This window comes from Aquarana catesbeiana, linkage group LG03 (assembly GCF_042186555.1).
Source record: "Aquarana catesbeiana isolate 2022-GZ linkage group LG03, ASM4218655v1, whole genome shotgun sequence".
Classification (NCBI taxonomy): Eukaryota; Metazoa; Chordata; class Amphibia; order Anura; family Ranidae; genus Aquarana; species Aquarana catesbeiana.
The window spans coordinates 143,055,005-143,082,144 of NC_133326.1; the positions used below are offsets into that span (position 1 = coordinate 143,055,005).

Genomic DNA, 27,140 nt, shown 5'->3' on the forward strand with positions numbered 1-27,140 from the left:
ATTGTTTCCTTTATGTGAAATCCCTGGTGTTCCTGCCAGTCCCTCTGCTTTCCTAATAAAAATTGACCACACTAAGCAGGAGAGCACAGCGCGGTCAGTTCTCTAGCTATGCTGGGAACTCAGCCTGCTCTCCTCCAATTATCAGAGTTGTCCTTACACCGACCCCCCCACTGCACAGCTCTTCACTGGGAAGCTCAGGGTTCTGCTGCTTCTCCTCCCACCATCTCCTATGCAGCTGAGAACAGAGGGAATGTGATCACTTGTAAAAAAGGGAAAAATGTATTTATAATGTTTCTTATATCAATACAAAAATGTTTTGTCTTTCATTTCAATTTTAAACTGAATGGGTTGTTTTACAAGGTGATCGCTTACAATCACTTTAAGACCAGCAGCAGAACATGTGTTTGTGAAATCTGCAAATGTTTCTACACATAATATGCTAATCAAACCATTGCTGTAATATGACTGGATTTCTTAAAATATTGAATATTAAATTATACACAGACTATAATAATTTTATTGAATTCCTACCTCCTTCCTGTTGATAAACTTAATTACTTATATTAGGTTAAGATATATATTGTCAAGCAACCCTTGTATTGAAGGAACATTATTTTTCATGGGTCAACCACATCATAGACTCTTCTGATTCGTTACATAATAGCTGTGTGGCTGAAGCAGTTAAATGTGTGAAAGGAGTGTCTACAAGTGGTGGTGGGAAGGAGCATGTGAGAGTCGCAGAGGTGCTTTGTACAGATGTCATGACATCCAACACAAAGACTACATCGCAGGCTTCTTCTGCAGCATCATCAAGGTATTGTATATTCTAACTATTCATTAGAACATGCTTTCACTTTAAATTACATTTTACTATCATTTAGATATGTGGCAAGCCATGGAAAAGAACTTTATTTTAATCTAAATGTTATAGTTCAGACTAGACGGTACTTTAGATATCATGCTTTGGTTCTTCGGATAACAAAACCTCAATATACACATAGGAACGGAAGAGCACTTTAAATGACATAACATGAAATATATGCAGATCAGCTGAAGAAAGTGCACCAACTTTAATCATTCTTTATTGAGACTAGTATCTAGTCTGTTGTGTCCTTTCTGTGTATTGTAGTATTATTTCATAGTACTACACATAACACTGCGACAGAAGGCTTACCAGCAACCATGAGTAAAGATTAACTCAACTGTTGACTATTTTTTTTTTTTTTGTTCAATAATTTGTAGCAAATACAGATGCAGTTTTTTTTTTTTTTATATACACAAAATACAAATAGTTGCATAGCCCCTAGCGCTGGAGAGACATATACACAAGTTAGAAACTTAGGCCGGCCATAAACAGCGCTACTTTCTTTCCTGCAACCTTGATTCCACCATTAACACAGTCAGTGTTGATGGAGGATCCCTCTTGCGGAGCTATTGTGTTCTCTTGGCAGGGGGAGAACACAGTGATTATTCACATTATAATTGCATGTAAATTCCGACAGGCTGGTTGTACCCAACTTGATCGATTGATCAACTTCGGCACATTCAGCCTGGCCATACATGGTTCAGCAAGAGATTCAAATTGTCTATGGCCTGCTTTATAGCTACCTAGTAGTAAAATGTTCTTTGACTTGACTTCTTTGTTCAGTGAAATGCAATTGGGTTTGGGTTATTGCCCTTGCATATCTTCATTTCTCTCTGTGTTATATTGCTAAATGAGACCTGTTCCAGGTGGCCATTGCTAATCTTCTGAAAATACTAGTTGCTGCCAGTGGCGGCTGGTGCTCAAAAATTTTGTGGGGGCACAAACAAACTGAAAAATTCTGAAAAAATCAATTGCAGTCCCACTGTGCCCATCAAATGCAGCCACTGTGCCCATCATAGGCAGCCACTGAGCCCACTCATGCACTTACTCCATTTTGGTGGTGGTTCAGGCAGCGGGTGACGGGGGCGAGCTGTGGGACAGGCAGTGGTCAGGCCAATGGCTCCTGTGTCCTCCATGCTTCCCGTGCGTCTCTTCTTCTCTTCTGCTAGGCATCCAATAGGATCGCCTGTGCCTTCAGCCAATCAGATGACAGGTATTAGACCCGCACTTCCTTTTTGGCTAAGAGGCGGTTCAGTGTTAGAAAAGCAAATATTCATTTGCTTTTCTAACACACATAGGTGGGCTCCGATCGCAATGCTCTGCGCTCCAAGTCCACTTTTTTTGAAGCCCATTAGAGCTGCTGTAATTTTGGCGCCCGGCGTCCAAAAAGGGGCCGGATGCCTGAATAGGGGGTGGCCGCGGCGGCCATGGATAGATTCATGCTATGCATGAATCTATCCATTCTACATATAGGGGGTGGCGTGATAGAGAGGGCGGTGCCCGTGCGCCCTTAATGGACGGGCCGCCCCTGGAACCTACAAAGATTTGAACCATGTATGGACATGCTGAATGTACCCAATTTGATAAACCAGTCTGTTTGATTTTACATGTTGTCATAGCCGCTAGCAATAATCACTGTTTTCCTGGCGGGGTGGCCGTCCTCAATGGATCCGCAGTAGGGATTCACCCATCAACACTGACTGTGTTGATGGGGGAACCAAGCTGTTTTCTTTCCTGCAACCTGTGTGTGGTTGCAGGAAAGAATGTCGCTCTGTCTATAGCCAGCCTAACTAACCTGAAACAAAAATACTCATCAGAAGTTTTGATTTTACTTCAGGAAGGCTTGATGCATGGTTGTCCCAAGTCGTTCACCCAAAGTATGCCAATCATATGATCAGTATGACAGTCAGGCATATAGCATTTTTAGAAGCAGGTCAGCAGTGGCAGTCTCAACGTTTTTTTCTCAGTACAAACGTCACAGTTTTGTAATACTAATATTATTAAGTAGAATTGCATATGCTTTTTTTTCTATTTTTTTTTTATTATGTATTCCTCTGTCAGTGATGTGATGTGTCTGTGAGGCTTACTGATCCCCTGACAAAGGGTTTCAGTCTGGGTCTTTTTTTTTCCATTGTATGTGTTTTTACCATTAAAAGAAAAAACTCCAGGTTGTTTAATTTAGGCTGAATGATATTAGCACTTCTTTATGGGCTATCTCCCTGCGTCCCATGTCAACTGGAGGATTGTAGCTATATAGCGATCCAATGGGCCAGTGAGCATGTAACCTTGTTGACCTCTCTAAAGCTGGTCACTTGTGGTCTCCAAATTGTGGCAGTATGCCGCTCTTTGCTTGCCTTTAGCTGGCCCTTGAGGCACTATTCCCTCTACTGATACGTGGCACTATTCCTTCCACTGACACCAGCAATGGGGCTCTATTCCTCCCACTGATGCCAATGATGGGACACTATTCCTCCCACTAAAACCAGCAATGAAGCACTATTGCTCCCACTGATGCCAATGATGGGACACTATTCCTCCCACTGACACCAACAAGGGGGCACTGTTTCTCCCACTGATACCAATGAAATGGCATTGTTTACTCTCAGGGTATTTTCTACTCACATAGTCCAGCTCCCCCAAAGTCTGAAGAAGAATAGTAAACTGGCCCTTTGTTTGGAAAGTTTACAGACCCCTGCTGTACACAAAGCAGCACCTCCTGCATTCTTCTGAAACTACCTTCTTGATTTCCTTTGCTAAAGCACACCAAGGCAGCAGCTACATCAAAGATTTCCTTTACACAAGAGAAGCTGCTCCACTATTTAAAGTGACACTGTGGTTTTGAAAAAAAAAAAAATCTATTCAAGTACGTATCCTTAAAGCGGAGTTCCGCCCCCTCCGCATGAAAAAAATTCAAAGTCAGCAGCTACACATACTGTAGCTGCTGACTTTTAATAATAGGACACTTACCTGTCCTGTAATCCGGCGATGTTGGCACCCCATCCGATGTTCCCATCGGCTCTCAGGTGCTGCCGCCGCCATAGCCTTTAAGGGAAACCGGCAGTGAAGCCTTGCGGTTTCACAGCCTGTTCCTTACTGTGCATGCGCGAAGCGTGCTTTGCTCGCTAACTGGCCCAGCGGCGGGGGAAGGAGGGGGGCCGAACTTCGGATTTACCTCACTGTGGCGAGGTCTGACGGAAGTGGGAATGGGTACCTGTCAAAAATAGGTACCTGCTCCCCCCTGGAAGGTGCCAAATGTGGAGGGGCACTGGAGGGGGGAGGAGACAGATAAGCGGAGCTTCCACTTTTGGGTGGAACTCCGCTTTTAAAGTGGTTGTAAGGCCTTAAGCTCCACACACATGGGCAGAATGTTGGGTGACATTTGCTGGTTAAAATAACAAGGGCCAACATTCTGCCCGTGTGAATGTCGGTCTGTCCGACAGAAGCCAGCTGTTCGGCCGGCTTCTGTCGGACATGCATGCTGGAAAACTAGCAGCTGACTGACTCCTGATCAGTGCTCTCAGCCAATGGCAGAGAACGCTGATCGGAGTGTTCTGGTGGGGGGCAGTCCCCCTGTCAGAACACAACAGATCGCTGAACTAACCCCGCATGGAGTTTTTTGTAGTGTGTATCTGGCTTTAAGGTTTTTTCACCTTAAAGTGGTTGTAAAGTCAGAAGGTTTTTGTTATCTTAATGCATTCTATACATTAAGATAAAAAGCCTTCTGTGTGTAGCAGCCCCCCTCAGCCCCCCTAATACTTACCTGAACCCATCTCGATCCAGCGATGTTGCACAAGAGATTCGGCTGCCAGGGACTCTCCCTCCTCATTGGCCGAGACAGCAGTGAAGCGCCATTGGCTCCCGCTGCTGTCAGTCAGCCAATGAGGTGAGAGGGATGGCAGTGCCAAGCCGCAGGTCCGTGTTTTAATGGACATACAGAGCAGTGGCTCAGCTCGGGTGCTCCCATAGCAAGCTGCAGGAGGGAGGGGCCAGAAGCCCTGGTGAGGGACCTGAGAGGAGGAGGATCTGGGCTGCTCTGTGCAAAGCCACTGCACAGAGCAGGTAAGTATAACATATTTGTTATTTAAAAAAAAAAAGACTTTAGTATCACTTTAATATAAAAATATACCTTCTATTGCTCTCAGCTTTCCTGAAATCTCCAAATTCCTTTTTTTCTGTTGTGATTTGACTTCCTGTTAGGGGGTGCCTATGTTCATTCCATGGTCCCACTGTATGTAGGAACATAGTCACTCTCTCTTGCTCAACCCTGAGATGGACTAAGAACTATGGACTATGGGATTTGTAGCGTGCCTAGAGCACGTGTACATGATCGCAACTAATGTTTTTTTCTCATTTCAAACAAATGGAAACCAAGAGTAAAAGGAAATATTCTGGAACTCATTGAGGATGTTACAAGGTGACATAAAAACACAGTAATACATGATTTAATAAAAAATTGTTTAAAGAAAATAAGGATATTGTTTAGTGTTACTTTAAAGTGATTGTAAAGTCTCAGGTTTTTTTTCTATTAAAATAACAAACGTTATACTTACCTGCTCTATGCACTGATTTTGCACAGAGCAGCCTGGAACCTACTCTTCTCGGGTCCCTGGCTGGAGCTCCTGGCCCCTCGCTCCTGTTAAGTGCCCCCACAGCAAGCAGCTTGCTATGGGGGCACCAAGCCAAGCTGCAGCGCCGTGTGTCCATTCAGACACAGAGCTGTGGTTTGGCCCTTCCCCCTTTCTCTCTCCTGATTGGCTAACTGAGTTTAATTGACAGCAGCCAATGGTGCCACTGCTGTGTCTCAGCCAATCAGGAGGGAGAGTCCTGACGGCCGAGGTATTCCTGGACATGGGTGGATAGAGAGGGGCTCAGGTAAGTATTAAGGGGGCTGCTGCACACACTTTTTATCTTATTGCATAGAATGCAGTAAGATAAAAAACCTTCTGGCTTTACAACCCCTTTAATTTTTTTTTTCATTAAAATGTTTCTGTGTTTTTCTCCTTTCTTGTAATATCCTCTGTGAGCTCCAGAGCCTGTCCTTTCCTCCCTCACTTCTGTTTAACCACTTCACAACTGGGAACTTATACCCTCTTGCTGCCCAGACCAATTTTCAGCGCTATCACACTTTGAATGCCAATTACTCAGTCATGCAACACTATACCCAAACACAATCTTTTTTATCATTTTTTTCACACAAATGGAGCTTTCTTTTTTCTTTTTTTAGAGCTTTCTTTCTTTTTAACACAGCCTGGCCACATAGAGAGGTCCAACATAGAGGGAGTACCATTAGGCGTTTTAGGAGCATTAATTACACATAAAATTTCCTAATGACCTATCACACTTGGAGCACCAGGACAGTGGAATTAACCAAAAAATGACCCCATTTTGGAAAGCAAACACCCCAGCATATATTCTATGAGGCATAATATGTCTTTTGAACATGTAATCTTTTTGCCCCAAGTTTTTGGAAAATGTGGAAAGAAAATAAAAACTTGTTTTTTTTTTTACACAAAGTTGTCAATTCATAAGATATTTCTAGCACATAGCATGTACATAGCAAAAACTACACCCCAAAATACATTCTACTACTTGTCCTGAGTATGGTAATACCACATGTGTGAGACTTTTACACAGCCTAGCCACATACAGAGGCCCAACATGCAGGGAGCACCATCAGGTGTTCTAGGAGCATAAATTACACATCTAATTTAATTCCTACCTATCACACTTTTGAAGGCTGTGGAGCACCAGGACAGTGGAATTACCCACAAAATGACCCCATTTTGGAAAGCAAACACCCCAACGTATATTCTATGAGGCATAGACTGCAGATAGGTACTCAGGTACTCCGATGGGCTGCAGATAGGTACTCGTGTACTCTGATGGGCTGCAGATAGGTTCTCGGGTACTCGAATTGGCTTGGGACAGGTACTCAGGCACTTTTGATGTGCTGCAGATAGGTACCCTGGTAGTCTGGGCTGGAGACAGGTACTCGGGTACTCTGATGGTCTGCAGATAGGTACTCGGGTACTCTGGGCTGGAAATAGGTACTTGGGTACTCTGGGCTGGGGACAGGTACTTGGGTACTCTGATGGGCTGGAGACAGGTACTTGAGTAATCTGGGCTGGAGACAGGTACTCGGGTACTCTGGCGGGCTGCAGATAGGTACTCGGGTACTCTGATGGTCTGCAGATAGTTACTCAGGGCTGGGGATAGGTACTCGGGTACTCTGATGGGCTGGTGACAGGTACTCAAGTACTCTGATGGGTTGTGACAAGTACTCGGTACTCTGATGGGTTGGTGACAGGTACTCTGATGAGCTGGTGGCAGGTCCTCTTTATTACTGGGGGCAATCAGTGTGTATTGGTGTGTACTGTAGGCGGCAACTAGCTGTTACCACAATCTCCTCCTCACACAGGATCGGTGTGGAGGAGAACCCGGTACCAGCTAGTTACCACCGCTTGTTTATATTTTGTGACCGGCTGTGATTGGACACAGCTGGTCATGTGGTAAAGAGCCAATTTCATTGGCTCTTTACCCCGATTGGGGATGGGCTGTATCAGAGTGACATGCCTCACCCCTGATCGCCCTCTGTGCGGCATGCACAAGGACAGTGAATGTGACAGGCTGTGATACGACAAAGCCAGTCATGTCGAAAAGAGCCGTTTTATTTGGCTCTTTACACTGATCGGGGATGGGCTGTGTCCCGAGGGATATGCCTCAACCCAGATTGCCGCGCTGCACGCCCCCGGGGGAGCGCGAGAGTGGTGAGAACGGCCGGATGTCATATGACTCCCGCCCAGAGGGAGAGTGCTCCTGCCGGTATCATTTCCCTATACGCCGGTAAGAAAGTGGTTAATTGGAACAAGCAGTGCTTGTTAGTTGTGGTCATGCACACTGCTCAATACACACTACAAACCATATAGTCCATAGTCCTTAGTCCATCTCAGGAGCAAGCAGTAGATGGTGTTTGTGTTCTTACATACAGTGGAATCATGGAGAATGCATTTAGGTACTTGAATAGAAATATTTAATTAGGTAGGTGTCATTTTAACTGCTACTGTATATTACATTACATGTGAGTAAATACTAATATACAGTATGTAATGTATCTGCCATGGATATAAATGGAACCACATTTCAAATGCCTTAAAGTATAACTTAAGGTAATTTTTTTTTTAGTTTTGGATGAAGTGGAGAGGGATTAGAACACCAGCAAAGTTTTTAGTGCTGTCTGTGCCTCAGATAGGGAGATTCATGCCCTCTATTTGTTATGCTTACTATTATCAACGAAAGTGAAAGTAAAACCCAAATTTTAGGTTGTCCTCAGAAGGCTCTATGTACACTAGCAGCTCTCAAACTTAAGTTTAGGAGCATTTGGCGGGTTTTTTTGCCAAAGCTCCATAAAAACCTATGTGTCAATGTACCCACAGGCTTTTAGCAGAGTTTAGGAGCTGCCACGGTTAGGTGAAGGTGAACCTCCCTTTCCTGAACGCGGAAGAATTGTGTTCAGGATAGGAACACTTTGACCGCTAGCCACTGTAAAACGCAAAGCGTGGCATAATTGGGCTGCAATTTTGCCATGTTTTGAGTTTTTCCCCTCTATTAGGCTTCATATACACTTAGCCATCATTTACCACGGCCGTGGGAAAACTCAAAACGTGGCAAGATTGCGCCGCAATTATGCCGCGTTTTGAGTTTTCCCTCGGCCATAGAAATCTTCCAATTGGGACATTGGATCTGCTGACCCTGGTGACGCCCAGGGCTTCCCTCACTTTGGAGGGTTTTTTTCTTACTTCTTGCTTTGGCTATGGGACAGGTGTTGAAGGGAAATCTCAACAATAGGGTACAGATTGCAAAAATACAACTGAGGCTATAACCCTCCATTACACTATCCAAAATAGAAAACATTTTATCTCTGGGGAATGTATAGTGGTTTTGGACATATTTTCCTTATTTATTATGATCACAACTACGGTAAAACAAATAACATTTCTATGAATTGCATATTAATATTATGTAGTCTTCTATCCATCCAGCAGGTAGAGTTCTAGTCTTTTTTTCACATCTGAAACATTGTAACACTCTTACCTATTTTGAAAGAAACCCATGGCTTAACCCTAATATTCATTGTCTAGAACTTGGGGGTTGTCAACACAAACTCTTCCTCTTCGCAGATGACATCCTTGTCTTTATGACCTCTTCACTAATTTCTGTCCCAAACTTACGCTTTCCAGTTTCGGACACATCTCCGACCTCACCATCAATCCCCATAAATTGACAGCTCTTAACATTTCCCTACCGTGCCCCTTGCAGACCCAGCTCCGAGAAATCCTCCTGTTTCCTTGGGTCGCCAAACACATCCCCTACCTAGGTATTAAATTTACGGCTAACCCATCGGATCCTTTTGCGGCAAACTATCCCCCTATGCTTTCCCATCTTACAACTCTAAAGTCCATTTGGGCATCTTTACCCTTGGATAGGCAGGATCACAGTTATTAAAATTTCTATTCTTCCAAAAATTCTTTACCTCTTTCGGGTACTACCAATCCCAGTTCCATCTTACTATCTATGCATCTTGCAATGCCAAGCATCTCAATATATCTGGGACATACTTAGGCCTTGTTTACCAAAACCTACGCTATACACCTTTAGGATCAGAGGGGGTATGGGGGTACTCAATTTTTTTAAATACTATTACGCAGCGCAGTTGGCTCAATTACCTAAGTACCATGCAACTAAAGAAACCCCTTTATGGGTAGCGTTGGAATCTGTGGATTGTGACCCCATTTCTACGGCAAATCTCCTCTGGATAGCCCCAGCCCACCGATGGCCCATCATTCATCCGATTATGAAACACAGCCTCACAATATGGGATCGATGAAAAAACTGCTTTAGCCTCTAGTCATCTCATAATCCCCTACTCTACTTCCCCCGTAACCCATCCTTCTACCCAGCCTTGTCCTTCCTGCCATCATTCTCTGCTTGGTCAGCAGCAGGCCTGATTCGAAAATGTGGATAGGGGATATTACTGCGCTAACTCAATTAGTGAAGAAAAATTAACAGCTGCTACATAAGAATGTGACAAAAAATAAATGCAAAAGATTGGTGAAAAATGTAGCGCTAAAAGTATAAAACACTGACAATTTTTAACAACACACACAGTACAACATGTACCAAAATCCCCCCCCTCAACCCCCCCCCTCCCCTCCCTATCCCTTGTGCAGCCTTTCAACAATCACAGGATCATAGTTCATGCTTATAGCCAGGGCTTTTTTTCTCAAACAATAGGTGCTGGAACTTAACCACGGCCCCACAACCCCTCCCCCCCCCCCCCCCCCCACACACACACCCTCCAAATCACATCAAATAGTGGGTGTGTTCAGTCAAATTTCACGAAAACAGTAGGAGGGTCTTAAAGGGGCATTAAATACCAGGATTGCATTACATACAGAGTGCAGAGCTGTCACTTGTAAACACAGAAACCAGACTTCTGTATTTACAAGTGAATGTGGTGAGCAGGCACCAAAGGGTCTGAGCCAGAGGTGGTGGAACTTCCAGTGGAGTTCCACCAAGTTCCCCCTGAAAAAAAGCCCTGCTTATAGCATTCCCAAAAAACAATTCTTTAAACTCAGGAGTCAGTAGTGCACCCAATCATTACACAGTCAGATACGTATTTAGTCAGGTTAACAAGGTCATTTTACCCACGCTCGGAGAGTGCTGTTTTTAAAGCATTCCCTCACCGTAGCAGGTCAAATCAAAGTATCTTTGGCATCAAGCCAGCATTGCCATACTTTCTCAAATTTTTTCAGACAGCCGCTACTTAGGTATGTTGCTTTGTAGAATGGTAGTGCTTTATTGACTATATCCTTCCAGAAGGACACTGTGGGTGGTTCAGGTTTTTTCCAACATAATAAAATAGCTTTACGTGCGTAAAAGAGGGAAAGGGAAATCATGGTTCTCTGCGCCCTCTTTGGCTCCAAGTCCTCTACCAGGCCCAACAGACAGACTGAGACTGTTACAGGAATCGGCACCGAGAGCAATTTCTGTATAGTGTGTGATACCCCCGTCCAGAACTCCCGTATTGGCTGGAACTGCCAGAATATGTGGTCAAAGTCAGCAGGGTTAGTTGTGCAGTGCCAGCACTCTTCTGCACCAGTACCATAGATGCCGGCTATCCTTGCTGGGGTATAATAACTCTATGTAGTATTTTATATTGGATGAGCCTGTCTCTGGCCGACACCAGAGTCTGGAATGCGTGATCCCACATATCATCCCAGTCCTCCCCCCCAAAGTCTGTCACCAGTGTACTCCATGTATCTCTGCATTTGATAATCATTTTTGGCCTTTCCACAAATAATTTCTTATAGACTGCCGATAACGGTTTTTGTAAGTCTTCCTTACCCAGCATATTCTCTAGTGGGGATGCTCCCAGCTCCAGTGTGTCTGAACTGAACTGAGTCAGAAACGCGTGTCATAGCTGGATATGTCGAAATAGATACCAATTGGGCAGATTGTATCTGTCTTTGAGTTGATCAAAGGTAAGTAACTTTTCCCCGCCCACTATGTGTTTCAGTTGTTTAATGCCAACCTTGGCCCAGTGGGGTAATCTAGGGTTAAAGAGGTGTGTCCTGTGACTATCCCCGTCTGCAGATTTCATTAACTTCTGTGCCCTGTACCAGGCGCGTATAGTAACATGTGAATCGCTTACCCCCGAAGAAGCGGCTAAATAATTGTTATATCCGTAATTCACGTTTACCACCCAACCCATCGCAGCCCATAAATTCAGAAACACAGTCCATAATGCTTTTTCTCTTGCTTTATTAAATAACGTGAACTGGGATAGGAGAAGGACTTCTTTTGAGATGCTATTTTGTTGCATTATCATCTTTTCACTGTCTCTTATGGAAGAATTAGAATTATTTGCGAATAATAGGAAATCACTTTGTGTGATTTCTTTAATCAGGGAAGATGGAAGTAGATTATATAGAGAATAATTGATAAAGAGTCACTCTGAATAACTTATTCATCTTCAGAACTTTTCAAGAACAGTCTGTATCTCTATATGTGTGCTTGCAGCTTTACCGCTACCTTTTTACTACTACTTCCCATCTGCATGGTACTTCCAAGTTGAGCTAAAGAAAAGTCACTCTGAATAACTCCTCCCGCTTGACTGATTGGAATCCCGGGGCATTGCTGAACCCAAAGTCACAGGCCATCACCGCCTGTCTCACTGACTTGCGTACCAACATTCCTCAGCCTCTGGCAGTACCCTTCCCTTGGGCTTCCACTCACGTGATCAATAGTCCATGTGCCACTTATAAACGATCGATCGGCCAGTTTCCTTCTGCTTTGTTGCTACTTCTTCCGCAATGATTCTTTGTTCCCTTTTCTCCATTCTGGCCCGCTCCCTTCCCCGCAGGGGCAGCCAGCAACACCAGCGACTACATGCTGTACGGTGTCGTCTCTTGCTCTATGGAGACCGGTTCCCCACCCTTCTCGCAAGGGGGGCTCCGTTGGCTCCCCGGAGGGGGAACCTCTCCCCTCTGGGAACCAGACTGGCTTCTCCAAGCTCGAACAGGACTCCCCCTAGACCATGTGACCCGGCTTTTATATGAGAGTCCCGGGACATTGCCCAACAAATTAATGATTGGCCGAGACTCGCATACCTGCCACTCAAATCCCAAATAAACAAACAGGCCTGCTGTAATGGTACAAGCCTGCCTAAATTTACCTGACATAAAAGTAGGTGCCTGCTACACATGCATCGAGCCAGTCAAAGAAAGGGAGGCCTGGGGTCCCCTATGTACAAGGTAGAACAGACTTTCATACGATCCCATGAGGGCCGCCTCCAATACTGTTGCTGCATCCCCATCATCTCTTGTCAGCCAGCGTCTAGCAATTACCATTTGTCCGGTTATAAAATATTTAAACAAGTCCGGTAGCGCCAGTCCACCCTGACCCCAGGGTTCCTGCAGGGTCCGGAGGCTAATTCTAGGGTGTGCCATAAGAAAGAGCTAAATAAGCTATTTACCCGTCTGAAAAAGGAACAGGGAATCCATATTGGTATATTCCGCAAGAAGTATAAGAAGATTTGCAGAATCTTTATTTTAAGTAGATTAACCCTTCCAATCAAGGACAGTGGCAGATGTTTCCATGCATCTAGCTGCAGTTTGACCTTAGCCAGCAAGGGGAGTAAATCGAGAGACATAAAGTCCCCCACCCTGGGTGAAATGCGTATGCCCAGATACCTGAACTCCGACACCCAGGAAATGGGAACCCTTTTGGTTGCCAGAGCCTGAGCGCCAGGGTCAATAGCCATCACACTGGACTTCTCCCAGTTCACTCGTAGCCCTGAGAATGTGGCGAATTTATCTAATATCTCAACCACTGCCTCTAGTGACAACCCTGTGTCTTGTAAAAAGAGGAGCATGTCGTCTGCATAGAGTGCAATGCATTCCCGTATACTTCCCACCTCTAGTGCTCTCACTTATATCACATATGGCATAGCACCACCAGCATGTAATTCCAATCTATGGAATCAAAGGCTTTTGCCATGTCCAGAGACACTACCACTCTAGTCCCTGAGTTGCAAATGCGCAAACAGTCTACGTAGGTTAGTGTCCGTAGATTTTTGGGGTATGAACCCCGTCTGGTCTATGTCCACTAAGGTAGTGATAACTTGTGAGAGTCTTGTGGCTAGTATCTTTGTTAGAATTTTGAGGTCCTGATTTAAGAGTGCTATGGGCCTATAGGAGGAGCAGACCAATGGATCCTTGCCTGGTTTCAGCAAGAGAATCACCTTTGCCTCTAACAAAGAATCCAGGAGACATTTATGTTTCAGACAGTGGCAATACAGTGTTTTCAGTCTGGGAATCAAGTCCTCTAGATCAGTGGTTCTCAACTCCAGTCCTCAGGACCCACCAACAGGCCAGATTTTAAGTATTACCTTGGGGAGTTGCAGACTAGAATACTGCAATCACTGAACAGCAAGTGATATCACCTGTGATGTATTTCAGCTATCTTGCAAACCTGGCCTGTTGGTGGGTCCTGAGGACTGGAGTTGAGAACCACTGCTCTAGATGTAACCTATACCATTCTATACAGAAGCCATCTGGGCCAGGTGCTTTATGAGGGGGAAAGGCCCTGATAGCTGCCTCTATTTCGTTATCCGTTATCTCAGCCTCCAAAATGTCCCTATCTGGCTCCGACAGCACCGGGACATTCAAAGACGACAACAGTGCCTCTAAATTTTGATCATCATAGACTGGAATAGGAGCATACAAGTCTTTGTAGTACTCCACAAACCTGTTCATGACATCTGTTGGGTTTGTGAGAATGTCTCCCTGGGCGTTTTTAATACATGGTATATTGGTCTGTATTCTCTGCTCTGCCACTAGCATAGCTAGTAGTTTTCCATTTTTGTCCCCCTGCTCAAAAATGGATTCTGCGCTTTTTGCTCTGGAAGTATGCGTAAGTTCAGTGAAGTGCAGTGCCAAAATGCGGTGTGCCTCCAATAAATCTTCATATGTTGTATCGTATTGAGCATTAGCATGAGCAAGTTCACAAGTCCTTTCCTTGTCTTGCAATTCTTGCTCCTTCCTATTGTGAGCTCTACGTGTCTGCTTAATGGCTGAAATGTAGTGTCCGCACATATACGCCTTGAATGCGTCCCATACTGTAGAGGGGTCAGCTGAGCCAAGCTTATCCCTCCAGTAGCCAGCAAAGTGTGGCGCCACCTGGGAGGACACCTCTTCTACCTCCAACCAGCCTGGGTTCAATCTCCACGCCCCCCCCCCCCCCGAGAGCCGAGGGGATACCAATTTGTACTGATAGTGGTGTGTGGTCTGAGATGCAACTCGCTAAATAATTTGCTCCTCCCACTAACTGTAGCATTTGCGCATTGGCAAATGCCATATCTATCCTCGAGGAGGACCTATGTGTTTTTGAGAGGTGCGAGAAGCTTTTGGTAGTGGGATTCTTCCATCGCCACAGTTCTGTCAGGGAGGCCGTAGCCACCCAGGCAGAAAGGTCGGCAGATGCCACCCTGGATACGTTAGACGAGTCCAGGGCGGCAGACAGTATGGCATTGAAATCCCCCGCCACAATAAGGGGAAGGTGCATGTAAGGTGCCATTTTACCAAGGAGATCATACAGGACTTGAACCTGAAAAGGAGGCGGTATATAGAAATTTACCAAAACCATCTTGCATGTGCTAATATCAGCTATTACTATTAGGAAATGGCCACCGAGGTCTGAGATGACATGATGTATGGTGCAGGGTACTGCCTTGCTAATTAGGATTGACACACCCCTAGCATAGGTGGAGTATGTTGCGTGCATCGCCCGCTGTATCCACGCTCTACGCAATGCCAGTATCCTGCTCCCATCCAAATGTGTCTCCTGTAAAAACACCACATGTGGTGTGATCGTCTTTAAATATTGGAACATTAAGGCTCTACAAAATTTGTCGTTCAAGCCTCGGACGTCCCAAGATACCACATTAACCGTTGATCCTGCCATAATCATATTTTAGTTTATCATACATTATATAGTGTACCCGTATCATAGAGAAGTAACTAGATAGACCATGCAAATCTTGCGTGCACCATATCATTGGTAGAACAGAGGGTCTGAAGTGAAAAGCTGCACCTACTAAGTAGAAAAGTTCCAAAATCCCAGTAACTCCCTGCTGCTGTGTAGCAAACCAAAACAAAAACTACACGCAGCTTTTTCCCAAAACTTGACCAAAAAAAGTCCCGGATAGCGTGACCATTGGAAAGTTCAAAATGAAACAGTAGAAAAAAAAGAAAAAAGTGCAAAAAAGAGTACAACAAAACTATTCTGGAGTCTATCAGTCTGAAGACATAGTGTCCGTGCCTGTAGTGCTCTGTAGCTCCGCAAAGGATACCCGTCAGTTACACAAATGGATAGATTGTTAGTTAGTGCCCCTTCCCTTCCCCCAGATTTGTGATGTTCCCCTAAAAAAGGGGGGTATACATGGCTTAACAGAGTAACCAAGTGCACATTTGCAGGTGCTTATGCATGAAGAACGGGCATGGAAACAGTCCCCATCTCCCCCTCCCTACCCTGAACAGGAAAATCCAGAACAGTGTTAACCAGTGATAATAAAGCAAACAACTTCAGCCTCCGGATTGCGGCCCTTCACTCACAAACTGTCGATCCAGTCGCTGGCTTCCATCGGCGTGTCGGAGAATCGCACGGTGCCTTTGTACGGGATTCTCAATCTGCTAGGGTATAACATACTGTACTTGATGTCCTTTTCTCTCAGCCGGCGTCTCACATCAATGAACGATCTCCGTCGCTTCTGTACCTCTGCCGAGAAATCCGGAAAAAACATCACTTTAGTATTCTCATAAGGCAATTCTGGATGTTTCCGTGCTTCGGCCAGAATCATATCCCTATCACGGTAATTGAGGAACCGGACTAAGAATGGCCATGGTGGGGCCCCTTCCGGACGACGGCCCATAGAAACCCTGTGGGTTCTCTCTACTACATATGTGGGAGGCATATCTGGCAGGTTAAGCAAATTTTTAAACAGGGATTCAGCAAAAATTGCCGGACGGGAACCCTCCTCACCTTCTGGTAGTCCCACCACGCGAATATTATTGCGTCTTTGTCTGTTTTCAGTGTCGTCCACTTTGTGGAACAACGTGTTCACCAGGGACTGCAGTTCAGTGATCTGAGATGAGTGGGATCCCTGCTGGTCTTCCACAGTGCTTATGCGACCCTCAGCCTCAAAAAGTCTCCCTCTGATTTTGTCCAAGTCATGGCGAATGAGGGTGAATTCAGACGCCAAATGTTCCACCTTGACCATCAGCATGGATTTAAAGCTGCCAGGATGGGCTTTGTAATTGCCTCAGGGGTTGCCTCCACTAATGCAGGGGACAGGCCAACTTCAATCTCCTCCATCGGGGCCACCATTGCCACAGGAGAGCTTGCTGGGCTCTGCTCCTTTCTCCCTCCACGCTGCGCTCCAGAGGCAGAGCCTAAAATGGCGCTGGAAGAGCCCGTGGCCCGGCCCTTACCTGTCCTCTGTACCTTTGCAGCGTTCTGTGCTTTTCCACGACCTTTTGCGGACATAATTGCTTCGCCGAGGGGTCCAGATTGTGTGGGGATGATGCGGGGTGTCTTTCCAATGAAAAACGGGCAGTTTTACCAGGCGAAATTGCAGGATTTACACAGAGCTCTGCAGACACATGTCCTCCCTGGCTCACATCCTGGCCACTCCCCCATAAAACAATAAACAATATATCAAGTATTGTGTGTAAATAATAAAAACTTTGTGATAAAAATCAATTAAGTCAAATATAATGAATATAAAACAGAACATGTATATAATGAGTAGAAACAGAGGTGAGAAAGTCCCAAAGGTGAAACAATCCTATGGTAAACATATATGGAGTCCACCACAAAAAGCTGTTGCTCAGAAGCGGGGTACAAAGGCCTCAGCAGGCATGTAGAGCATCAGGGATAGTGTGTCCCCCACCCGAGATAAGGGGTATACACTCTTACCAGAAATGGGACTCGAATGTCAGCGACAACGAGTCAGTCAAGCAAGGATAGCCGATCAGCAGATTTCCAAAATGATCCAGGGAATCCAAAGAGCTCCAAGAATGAATCCAGAAAATCATGCAGGTAACCATGAGGCTGGAACTCAGATGTTAAGCAGCCAGACTGGAAAGCCAAAAATTGATTACAAGATCACATTGTTGAGTCATTAAAAAGTTCACATTCTTCACTTCTCTCAAAAGCGGTAGCGACTAGTTCCTACAGTAGAATTGATTCGAGCCCACACGTTCTTTACGACCATCACCTTTAAATCTTTCCCAACACTTTGTGAGACCCATGGTCTTCCTTCCTCTAAACTTTTTGGATACCTGCAAATTAAACATGTTCTCTCCCCATGCACCCCTTCTGACTCCTTGGACTCGGGCTTTACACTCTTCAAATGGGCATGCGAGTCTGACCTCCACAGGCGTAGGCAAATCTCTGTGCTATATATCCATCTCTTAACTCCAGAAACTGCAAAACCCCAGATGTATGTTATTAAGTGGTAAAGAGATCTTAAAGTGCTTGTTACTCTTAAAAAAATTCACTGCCAGACTCTCTCTTTTATCCAGCCATCCTACACAGTGTACATGTAGCACGGCCCTCTAAGTGGCTGCTTGGATTTACCTGCTCATCGGCACTGCCATGACCTGGTGAACATTCCAACCCACCTGACACTCTGGGTTCAGACATCTTAGCACCACATTAAAGCAATAAGTCAGACAACTCGGTGCGTTTATATTCTGATAATGTTTACTAGGACAATTCAAAGAAGATATTGTCACAAAAAGGAGGTAATAGATCTGCTGAATTTTGGGCAACAGCGCCAACTCAGCAAAGTAATTCCTCCGAATAACACAAGTCAAGATATTTGCAGGTAAATAGGCTATTATTTACACATCTACAGTGGAGTCATGCTTACACCTGAAAGGATAAACAAAGTTGTGTGGTTATACTAACAAATTTCTAAAGGGAAACCCTCAGGCCAGCCTAAAAACCTTTAAACCTAATGAGAGGTCAGATTTAATGGCAATGGTATAAGGACCCTTGTAACAATAATGGCAGCAATGTCCCCGTTACAGATCTGATGGTCTTCACCGGCAGTAGGAGCTCATAAACTGTATCCAATAAGGTGTAATAGCAGGCAATAAGGTTTCTTGACATGGTAGAAGCTAAAGGTGTCTATGCACAGTGTTCAAGATAGGTTCAGTAAAGTACTCCCAAGGTAAAGATGTCTGGCAAAGTGTCCCAGTGAACCCGCGAGAAAAGGATTTGTAAAGGTGGGCAATTGCCCTCACACCAATGACCAGGCCGATCCAATGCCCTCCAGCCTCCAGCTCCAGTAGCGACACACATGCAGCAGATCCACCGTAGCGATCTCCCAATGCGAAGCTCAAAACACAGGTTGGTGGGCGACCAAAGTGGTGCTGAACGGATGTCTGACAAACAGCAAGCAGTGCTAGGCCCCTCTCATCCAGGTTGGAATGTGATACACCATGTGGTAGACTCTCTCTCTCTCCATGCACGGAGAGGTCCATCTCGCATCAGGCCCAGGAGGAAGAGAGCCCAGGGCAGGGCTTTGGCTTCTTATATAGTTCCTCCCAGCAATCTCTCCGATGGTAGCAAAGATCCCTGGGATATGTAGTCCAGGTACAGAGTCATACGAAGCAATTATCAGTCTGAGGAGCTACTCATCCCACAATCCCTTTAGCTTGGCTCACAAACATGATGTCAGTTAATAACACTGGGCACTAGAGGGACATGCGATGCATAGAAATACCGAAGGATCACTGTACTTTATAATTATAGTCCACATTGATGCATACATGTTTGTTGAAAACAATGCCTCTTTTTTTCAGATCTCTTCTGGCCGGTCACTTGACTCCCGGCCCCTCTCCTACTTTGATCTACAGGCTACAACGAGAGGGGCTGCTGTGCTGGCCGCTCATTCCTCCCGCTGTAGCCCTTAGATGGGGGAGGAGAGCAGCTGGGAGTCACGTGACTGGCCAGAATACATCTGAAAAAAGATATTTAGAGGCATCATATTCAACAAGCATGTACACAGTCGTTATGGCTGGATAAAAGAGAGGGTCTGGCAGTGAATTTTATTTAAGATTGCAACCACTTTAAGATCTCTTTTCTACTTACTAACATACAGAGGGGTTTCGCTGTCTCTGGAGTTAGGAGATGGATCTATAGCTCAGAGATTAGCCTACGCCTGTGGAGGTCAGACGTGCATGCTTGTATGAAGAGTGTAAAGCCCGGGTTCGAGGAGTTTACTAATAGTGGCAGGAGTGGGGGGGGGGGGGAGACGGCTCACACACATACACAGGAGCTGACAGGCAGGGAGGGAAGAGGGAGACTGGAGATCAGTGGATGATTGAGGCACATAAACTGACCTTGGTAATCAGAGTGATTTTAATATCAGAGTAATCAGAGTGATTTTAATATCACTCTTGACCATGCCAATTGGTCCTTCATTTGGCAGGCTACTAAATCTTTCTAGCCCAATATCGCTGCTCTAGAAACAAACTACAAGGTGCTTACCCAGTGTTACGTGGTCCCCACCAGGATTCACAAATTCCTCCTGCAATACCCATCATTCTGTTTTTGTGGCTGTAATGAGGCGGGCACACACCTCCATATTTAGTGGGAATGCTCCACAGTAAAATCCTTCTGGTTAGAGATCTTTATGATCCTATAAGAACTTTTTGTAACACCATTACTGCCGGAACCAACCGTGACTCTCCTGAATAACAAACCCATGGCTTTGACCCACCGCCAATGTAAACTTCTGCTTCAAATCACTACTGGGGCCAAACAGACCATAGCTAAGGCCTGGAAGTCCCCTTCTCTGAGTGTACATGTGGCAAGAAATAGAATTATCCAAGAAATGATTCACACCAAACTTAAAGCTGTCCTATTAGAAAAAGTACATAACTTTGAGAAACTCTGGAAACCCTGGGTAACCCATTACTTGCCCCCTGGTTTTGATGAAAGCTTATTCTATGACTTCTTACATGTACTTTCTGCATTCTGATCTTGGGTCTGTCATCACTCTTCTAACCTCCCCTAGGGGATCCCCTACCCCCTCTTCTCTCCCTTCTCGTTCCCTTTGTTTCTTTTGTCTTCTCCTATTCCCTTATGGGAATAAGTACAGCACTGTGCCACACAATATTGAAAGGGAAAAATTATAATATACCGTTAGCAGCTAACACACCTCTAGACAAAGGCAAAAGTAAAAACAGTAAAAGAATCGTGTAGCGCTATGTATATATACAAATTCTAAATATAACATACATAAATAGTGAATCGATATGTCCTTTACGGAAAAAAACAAGTATTGAAACAACACTGAGTGATACAAATTAACATTTAAAAGTGGCTACAACAGGAATATAAATCCGTGGTATAAAAATAGATAGTGAATCTAAAAAACAGTACATATGTGACAAATCAAATAATATAGTCCATAAAAATTGGTAGTTATAATGGTAGTGACTAATGGGAAGAAGGACCAACACCAAAAGTCTATGAGGGTTGTGTGCTAAAAAAACTGAGAAAAAAAATAAAAATAAAAATAAAAATAAAAATCCCCGGGGTTTCTTCCAGAACGAGATTAATCACTTCTGGCAAACGGATAAATAGGTCACAGTTGGGTGAAAGATCTAAATAGGTGGCGGGACCATCACCAAAGCTTCAGAGGAGGCTTACCAAAATCAAGTGACTTGAAAAAGACATACGTCTTACAAGTCAAAGAAAGCTTAATGACCACCAGGTCTGGCAAGATGAATCGTCAGATTATCCTCGGCTTCCAAAGCGGGGGGAGGGGTCTCATCACAGCTTCAAACGTCCCCAGGACAGTCCAACAGGCCCAATGGATGTTTCAAATATCATGCGAGAAAGAAAGCTCACATGGCATAATAACGTTTAAAAAACATCAATTTATTAAAATAATAGAAAAAACACTCACATGATAGGAGATCAAAAACAGCTCATAAAGAATCAACTGCGGTAATCGTGAGGGGTCTACCCGACATGTTTCGGCTACTAAGCCTTCATCTGGGGTGTGGAGCTCCCCCACCTCACCGCTATTTAAACAGAAAATGACCCCCACTGGGAGTGTCACAGTACCGGAAGTGGCGCAATTGATGTCACTTCCTGGTTATTAAAATGATGGTGTTAAGCTATAAAAATATACAGAAAATGTAAGAGGCAATGAGCGGTGTTATACCGCTAACATTAGTGGATGTAAGATCAAAGTAAACTACTAACACTTAGAATGGCCGCTTGGTCCCATTGGTCGAGGAGCCGTCCCGCTCCGCCCAATGGATCCGGCGTCGTGATCGAAGTGTGCGCAATGACGTCATCCGTCATACCCATGCGGCGCCAGTGCGCTCCACACAGAAAACCAAGCCTCTCTTCCACAGCTGCGACCATAACACATCCGGTCTGGGGAGCAGAGCAGTGATAGGCTGGAGGGGGCCGGGAAAGGACGTGATGTTCTGACACCACAATACAAGAGTCAGCAGGGATGGATTTCAGTAAAAGTAGTATTTAAATGTTGTCAAAACAACATGAAATGGGTGGCAAAACTAAATGTAATGATCAGAGCATCGTTCATGACCGAATGATAGTTGGAGATGACACTGCCAGTGAGGAGCATCACATAATAGGATGAACATTAGAGCAGACATGACAGGATCTCAACATGAGAGGACATCCTTTTATAATGTTCAATGCACAAACTAAGTATGTACTCAGATGATAATAATAATACATAATTATGTAATAGTATACAAGATATTAATCTAAATTTAAATTTAAGGGTCCAAATATGGTATTGATGCTAATAATAGATATAATTAAAACATTTTAATCTTAAAAACATACTTTCTAAAAAATATTGTTTCTAAAAAAATCCTTCAAGATATTCACTAAGACGAAGAGACCATGAGTTGGAGAACTATGCTTGGTTAATAAAAGAATTGATATCCCACTCCACATTAATACCCTGTGGAAAATGGGACCCCAATTCGTAAATCCAGTAAGTCTCCAGACGGGAGACGCCCCTGAGGGTCGAACCACCCCGCCATGGAGCAACATATTTGTCGATAATAAGAAATTGCGTGCCCTCGGGATTTCGGTCATGGAATTCCCTATAGTGTCGGGGCATGGTATGTTTGGTGCTACCTGCTTTAATAAGGTTGATGTGTTCAGATACTCATGTTGTGAAAGATCTGATAGTCCGCCCCACGTACTGCTTACCACAGGGGCAAGTCAGAAGATAAACTACCCCTGTGGTAGCGCAAGTACAAAATTGTTTAATCTTGTAGGAACGGCCAGTCACAGTAGAAGAAAAACTGTGGCTTGTCCTTCTGCCACTGGTGTTATACTGGCAGACCAAACATTTTTTACAGGGGTAGAACCCAATCAAATTATGAAAGAAAGAAGGTTTGCTTGGGAGGTTAATGACATTGGGTGCCAACTTGTTTCGGAGAGATGGAACGCCTTTGAAAACCACCTTGGGGGTTCTGGGCAGCAAAGGGCCCAAAACCTTATCGGTTTTAAGGACGTCCCAATAGTGTTCAAAAATTCTTTTGACGTGCTTATGTTGCATGGAAGAGGACGTCAGGAAAGACCATTTGAAGTCCTTGTTTGTTTGTCGAGGTTTATCCTCTAGTAATAATTGGCGATCAGTAAGGCAGGCATTCTTAATCTCTTTATCTAAGTCAGAGGGGTTATAACCTTTCTCCAGGAACCTATCCTTAAGAGTCGCAGCTTGGATCTTGAATGTGTTAAGGTCAGTGCAGTTCCTACGCAATCGCAGGAACTGGCTTTTAGGAATTGACCTGATCCAAGGCACATGATGGCAACTATCGGTGGGTATTTAAAGTAGGTGCTGAATATAAATTGGCTATCTTTTCTTTCAATCACCAAGTCCAAAAAGTGGACAGAGGTAGTACTTGATTCAAATGACAGAACAATGTTCCTGTTGTTATTATTAAGGGTTGCCATAAAATCGACTAAATCATCTGGACTACCAGTCCATAGGAGGAGGATGTCGTCTATGTACCGGACCCACAACAGGAGGTGTGGGTTGCTCATGGCATAAACGACATCCTCCTCCCACTTGGCCATAAATAAATTGGCCAGACTAGGAGCGAACTTAGCTCCCATCGCGACCCCCTTAAGTTGACGATAGAATCTACCATCAAACCAGAAGTAATTGTGCTGCGTTGCAAACTCAATTAGTTCGATAATATAGTCCACCTGGGGTGAAGCGAGGGAGACATCTCTGTTGAGAAAACATTTGACCGCATCTATGCCCTGATGGTGCAGGATACAGGTGTAGAGGGATGTAACATCCGCAGTTGCCATAATAAGATCACCAGAATAGCACACATTAGAAAGTGTTTTAATGACATCTCTGGTATCTTTTAGATAAGACGGCATCTTTGATACGGATGGCTGGAGAAAAAAATCTATGTATTTCCCAATTTTTGAAGTGACCGAGTCAATGCCACTAATTATTGGCCGACCTGGAGGGTGTAAAGGGTCCTTATGGACTTTAGGCAGGTAGTACATAACAGGTATGCGTGGGGCAAGGGGAACTAAAAATGATCTCTCCTTCTTGTTTAAAATATAAGAATTAAAACCTTTTGAAACCAGTTTATGTAAATCCTTCTTATATTTCTGCGTAGGATTGCTAGATAATTCAATATATGTCTCTTGATCTCCCAAAATAAGATGCATTTCGTTGATATAATCTGATTTGTTTAAAAAAACGATGCCGCCGCCTTTGTCGGCGGGGCGGATAACCAGATTTTTATTATCGCATAAAGTCTTAAGGCCTGTTGAAGGTAAGGGGTTGTGGAATCTGCGTTTTAATGGAATGTTAGTTAAATCTCTCAACACTAACTCTTTAAACAGGTTGATAGCTGGTGGGAGTTGTGTTGGGGGACTGAACAAGGAAGGGTTGGATAAACCCGAATGAACTGTGCCAGACGTTGCTGCCCTGGCTATATTCCTAGAGGGATTTGAGATAATATACCTCTGAACTTTAATTTTCCTGATAAATTTTTGGATGTCGATAAATGTATCGAACTTATTAAGTTTACATGGGGGAGCGAACTTGAGACCCTTGTTTAAAATGATTTTCTCTTCCTGAGTGAGAGTAGTATCACTCAGGTTGAATACCCCCTGGCAGGTTAAACCCGTTTCCTTTTTTCGTCTCTGGATCCTCCTCCCTCCTCTGGACCCTCTCTTGTTTCTGGACCTCTTTTTTTGTTTTGGGGGTCCTCGTGAAAACCCCGAGTGGTCTATGGCCCAGAGTAGGGTGGTTTATAGGGAGATGGACCATACCCAGCATTGGGAAAAGGGTAGACATTTTCGTTATAGTGATCACGCAGGGGGGAATATCGATTGTATGTAGAGACTGGAGGGTGTCTATAGTAAGGTGGATTTTGATGGTAAGGATAATGAGAGGAGTCACGGTTACGAACCAGGGAACTCCTATAATGGGAGTTATCCCGGTCATAATGATGATATTCATCGTGACTACGATGTTCTCCCCTATTTCCACCTCTGCCCCTACTTCTAGAATAGTGGCCTCTACCCCTTCGTTGATTTCTAGGGGTATGAGTGCTAGGGTGTCGGCCCCTATATACGAGGGGGCCTCCATCCTGGACTCGGCCCCTATCAGCACGAGGTTTAGGGCGAACAGAAGGCTCCCTAGAAGGAGCTACAGTGTTAGTATTCAGAACATTGGTTTCCATTACAGACTCCAAAGCGGGTGTCGTGATGGATTTTTGCCACCCAAACACCTTTCCTGCCTTGTAATCCCCAATGTCTCGGGAGTACTTTTTATGTTTCTTACTTCTCTGTTCCTTATCCTCTTTTATAAGGTGTGCTTGCAAGTTGGAGGACAGAGTATTGTATTCACCCGAATTTTTAAAAGTGAGTAATTTATCTTTCAGCTCCTTGATCTCCCGATCTAGAGTCGAAAGACGAATACGTTTCCTCGCGATGAGAAAATCAAGGAACTTAATGCCAGCATCATTAAAATATGTGAACCAGGAATCAAGTTCAGACTCACCCTGTTGAGGGTGAACATTCCACCTAAGGCTCCGTGGGATCATGCCTTCTGCCACATATTGTTCCAAAAAGGCAAGGTCCCATTGGAGGTGGAGTTCAGAGACCATGACGTTCTTTAGCCTCAAAAATAATCCCCCAATTTCTGAATCGTTGGAAGTGGCTACAAATACACCCTCAGTGTTGACCACTCTGGATGCACGGTAGTCAAATATATCCATATTAAATGGAAGAAGCACTGCGGCTATACTGGATGTCTAGTAAGAAGTAGATACAGTATGGGAATAAGTACAGCGCTGTGCCACACAATATTGAAAGGGAAAAATTATAATATACCGTTAGCAGCTAACACACCTCTAGACAAAGGCAAAAGTAAAAACTCCTATTCCCTTCATTTACTCATCTGTCCTCCCTCCCTCTTTCTACCTCCCCTGTTGTTATGTTACATACGTCTAGAATTTCAGCCTAATTTTGTATACATTCTGGGAGTGTTGTCCTCCCCCACCGACTGTTGCTTATATTTTTAATTCTGCATGGTCCTTTCCATGCTTAACTTGTTATGTCAAACCTGTTGTGATCATATACTTACTGCATTATTGCCAATACCCTTGTACTGGAATCTTTCTTTAATAAAATATTTGAAAAAGAAACCCATGGCTTACAGAACTAAATACGTCAGCACTAATGGCTCTATAGTATATGATATCTAATCTAAAAACAAGCAAAAGTAATGGCCAGAAAAGTAAATGCTGACAGTGAAAATTGTAGTGTTGCCTTACACTGGTAGTTAGTTTAGGAGTGACTCCTTACATTGGTGGTCAGTTGAGAAGTGCAACTTTACATTGGTGGTCACTGGTGTAGTAACTACTTACATTGATGAGCAGTGTAGTGACCCCTTTACATTGGTAGTCAGTGAAGAAGTGCCCCCTTATATTGGTGGTAGGTGGATAAGTATCCCTTTACATTGGTGGTCAGTGTAGTGACCCCTTACATTGGTGGTTAGTAAAGATATGCCCCCTTACATTGGTGGTCAGTGGAGAAGTGCTCCTTTACATTAGTGGCCAGTGGTGTAGTACCTATTTACATTGATGGTCAGTGTAGAGGCCCCTTCTCATTGGTAGCCAGTGAAGTAGTGTCCTTTTACATTGGTAGTCAGTGGATAAGTGTCCCTTAACATTGGTGGTCAGCGTACTGCCACCTTACATTGATGGTCATTAGATATTGCTGGTCAGTGTAGTGCCCCCTTATATTGGTGGTTAGTTGTGTAGTGCCCTTATACATTGGTGGGCTTCATCAAAAAGGGGCAAATGCACTTTCACTTTAGTAATTAATTTTGTATTTACATATACTCATATACCTGATTTGAAGGTATAGATTAAAGATTAGAAAAATGAATGCTGAACTAGTCAACTATAAAACAGCTTTTGCTTTCATGGACTGTTATGAATGATATTATATTCATTAAATGATTATAAGTTTGTTAGGATCAAAGAAACATCAGAGGCATCCCAAAACTGTTATTTCTATCAAAAATGTACTATTATGTACAGCAAACCATATTCTGTTTGACACCTACTTTTACTGTTTGGTTGCGGTTACTAAAGTCTAC

General features: G+C 44.1%; 1 protein-coding gene across 1 annotated transcript in view; it reads left to right on the forward strand.

Moving 5' to 3' along the window:
* Nucleotides 1-700: 700 nt before the first annotated feature.
* PRKCQ (protein kinase C theta) overlaps nucleotides 701-27,140 on the forward strand; it is a 158,787-nt gene continuing 132,347 nt past the window's right edge. The window contains exon 1 of the mRNA XM_073619371.1: nucleotides 701-814. Within this exon, the coding sequence (XP_073475472.1) occupies nucleotides 762-814 (53 nt within the window). The 5' untranslated portion in view covers nucleotides 701-761. The remainder of the gene's footprint in view (nucleotides 815-27,140) is intronic.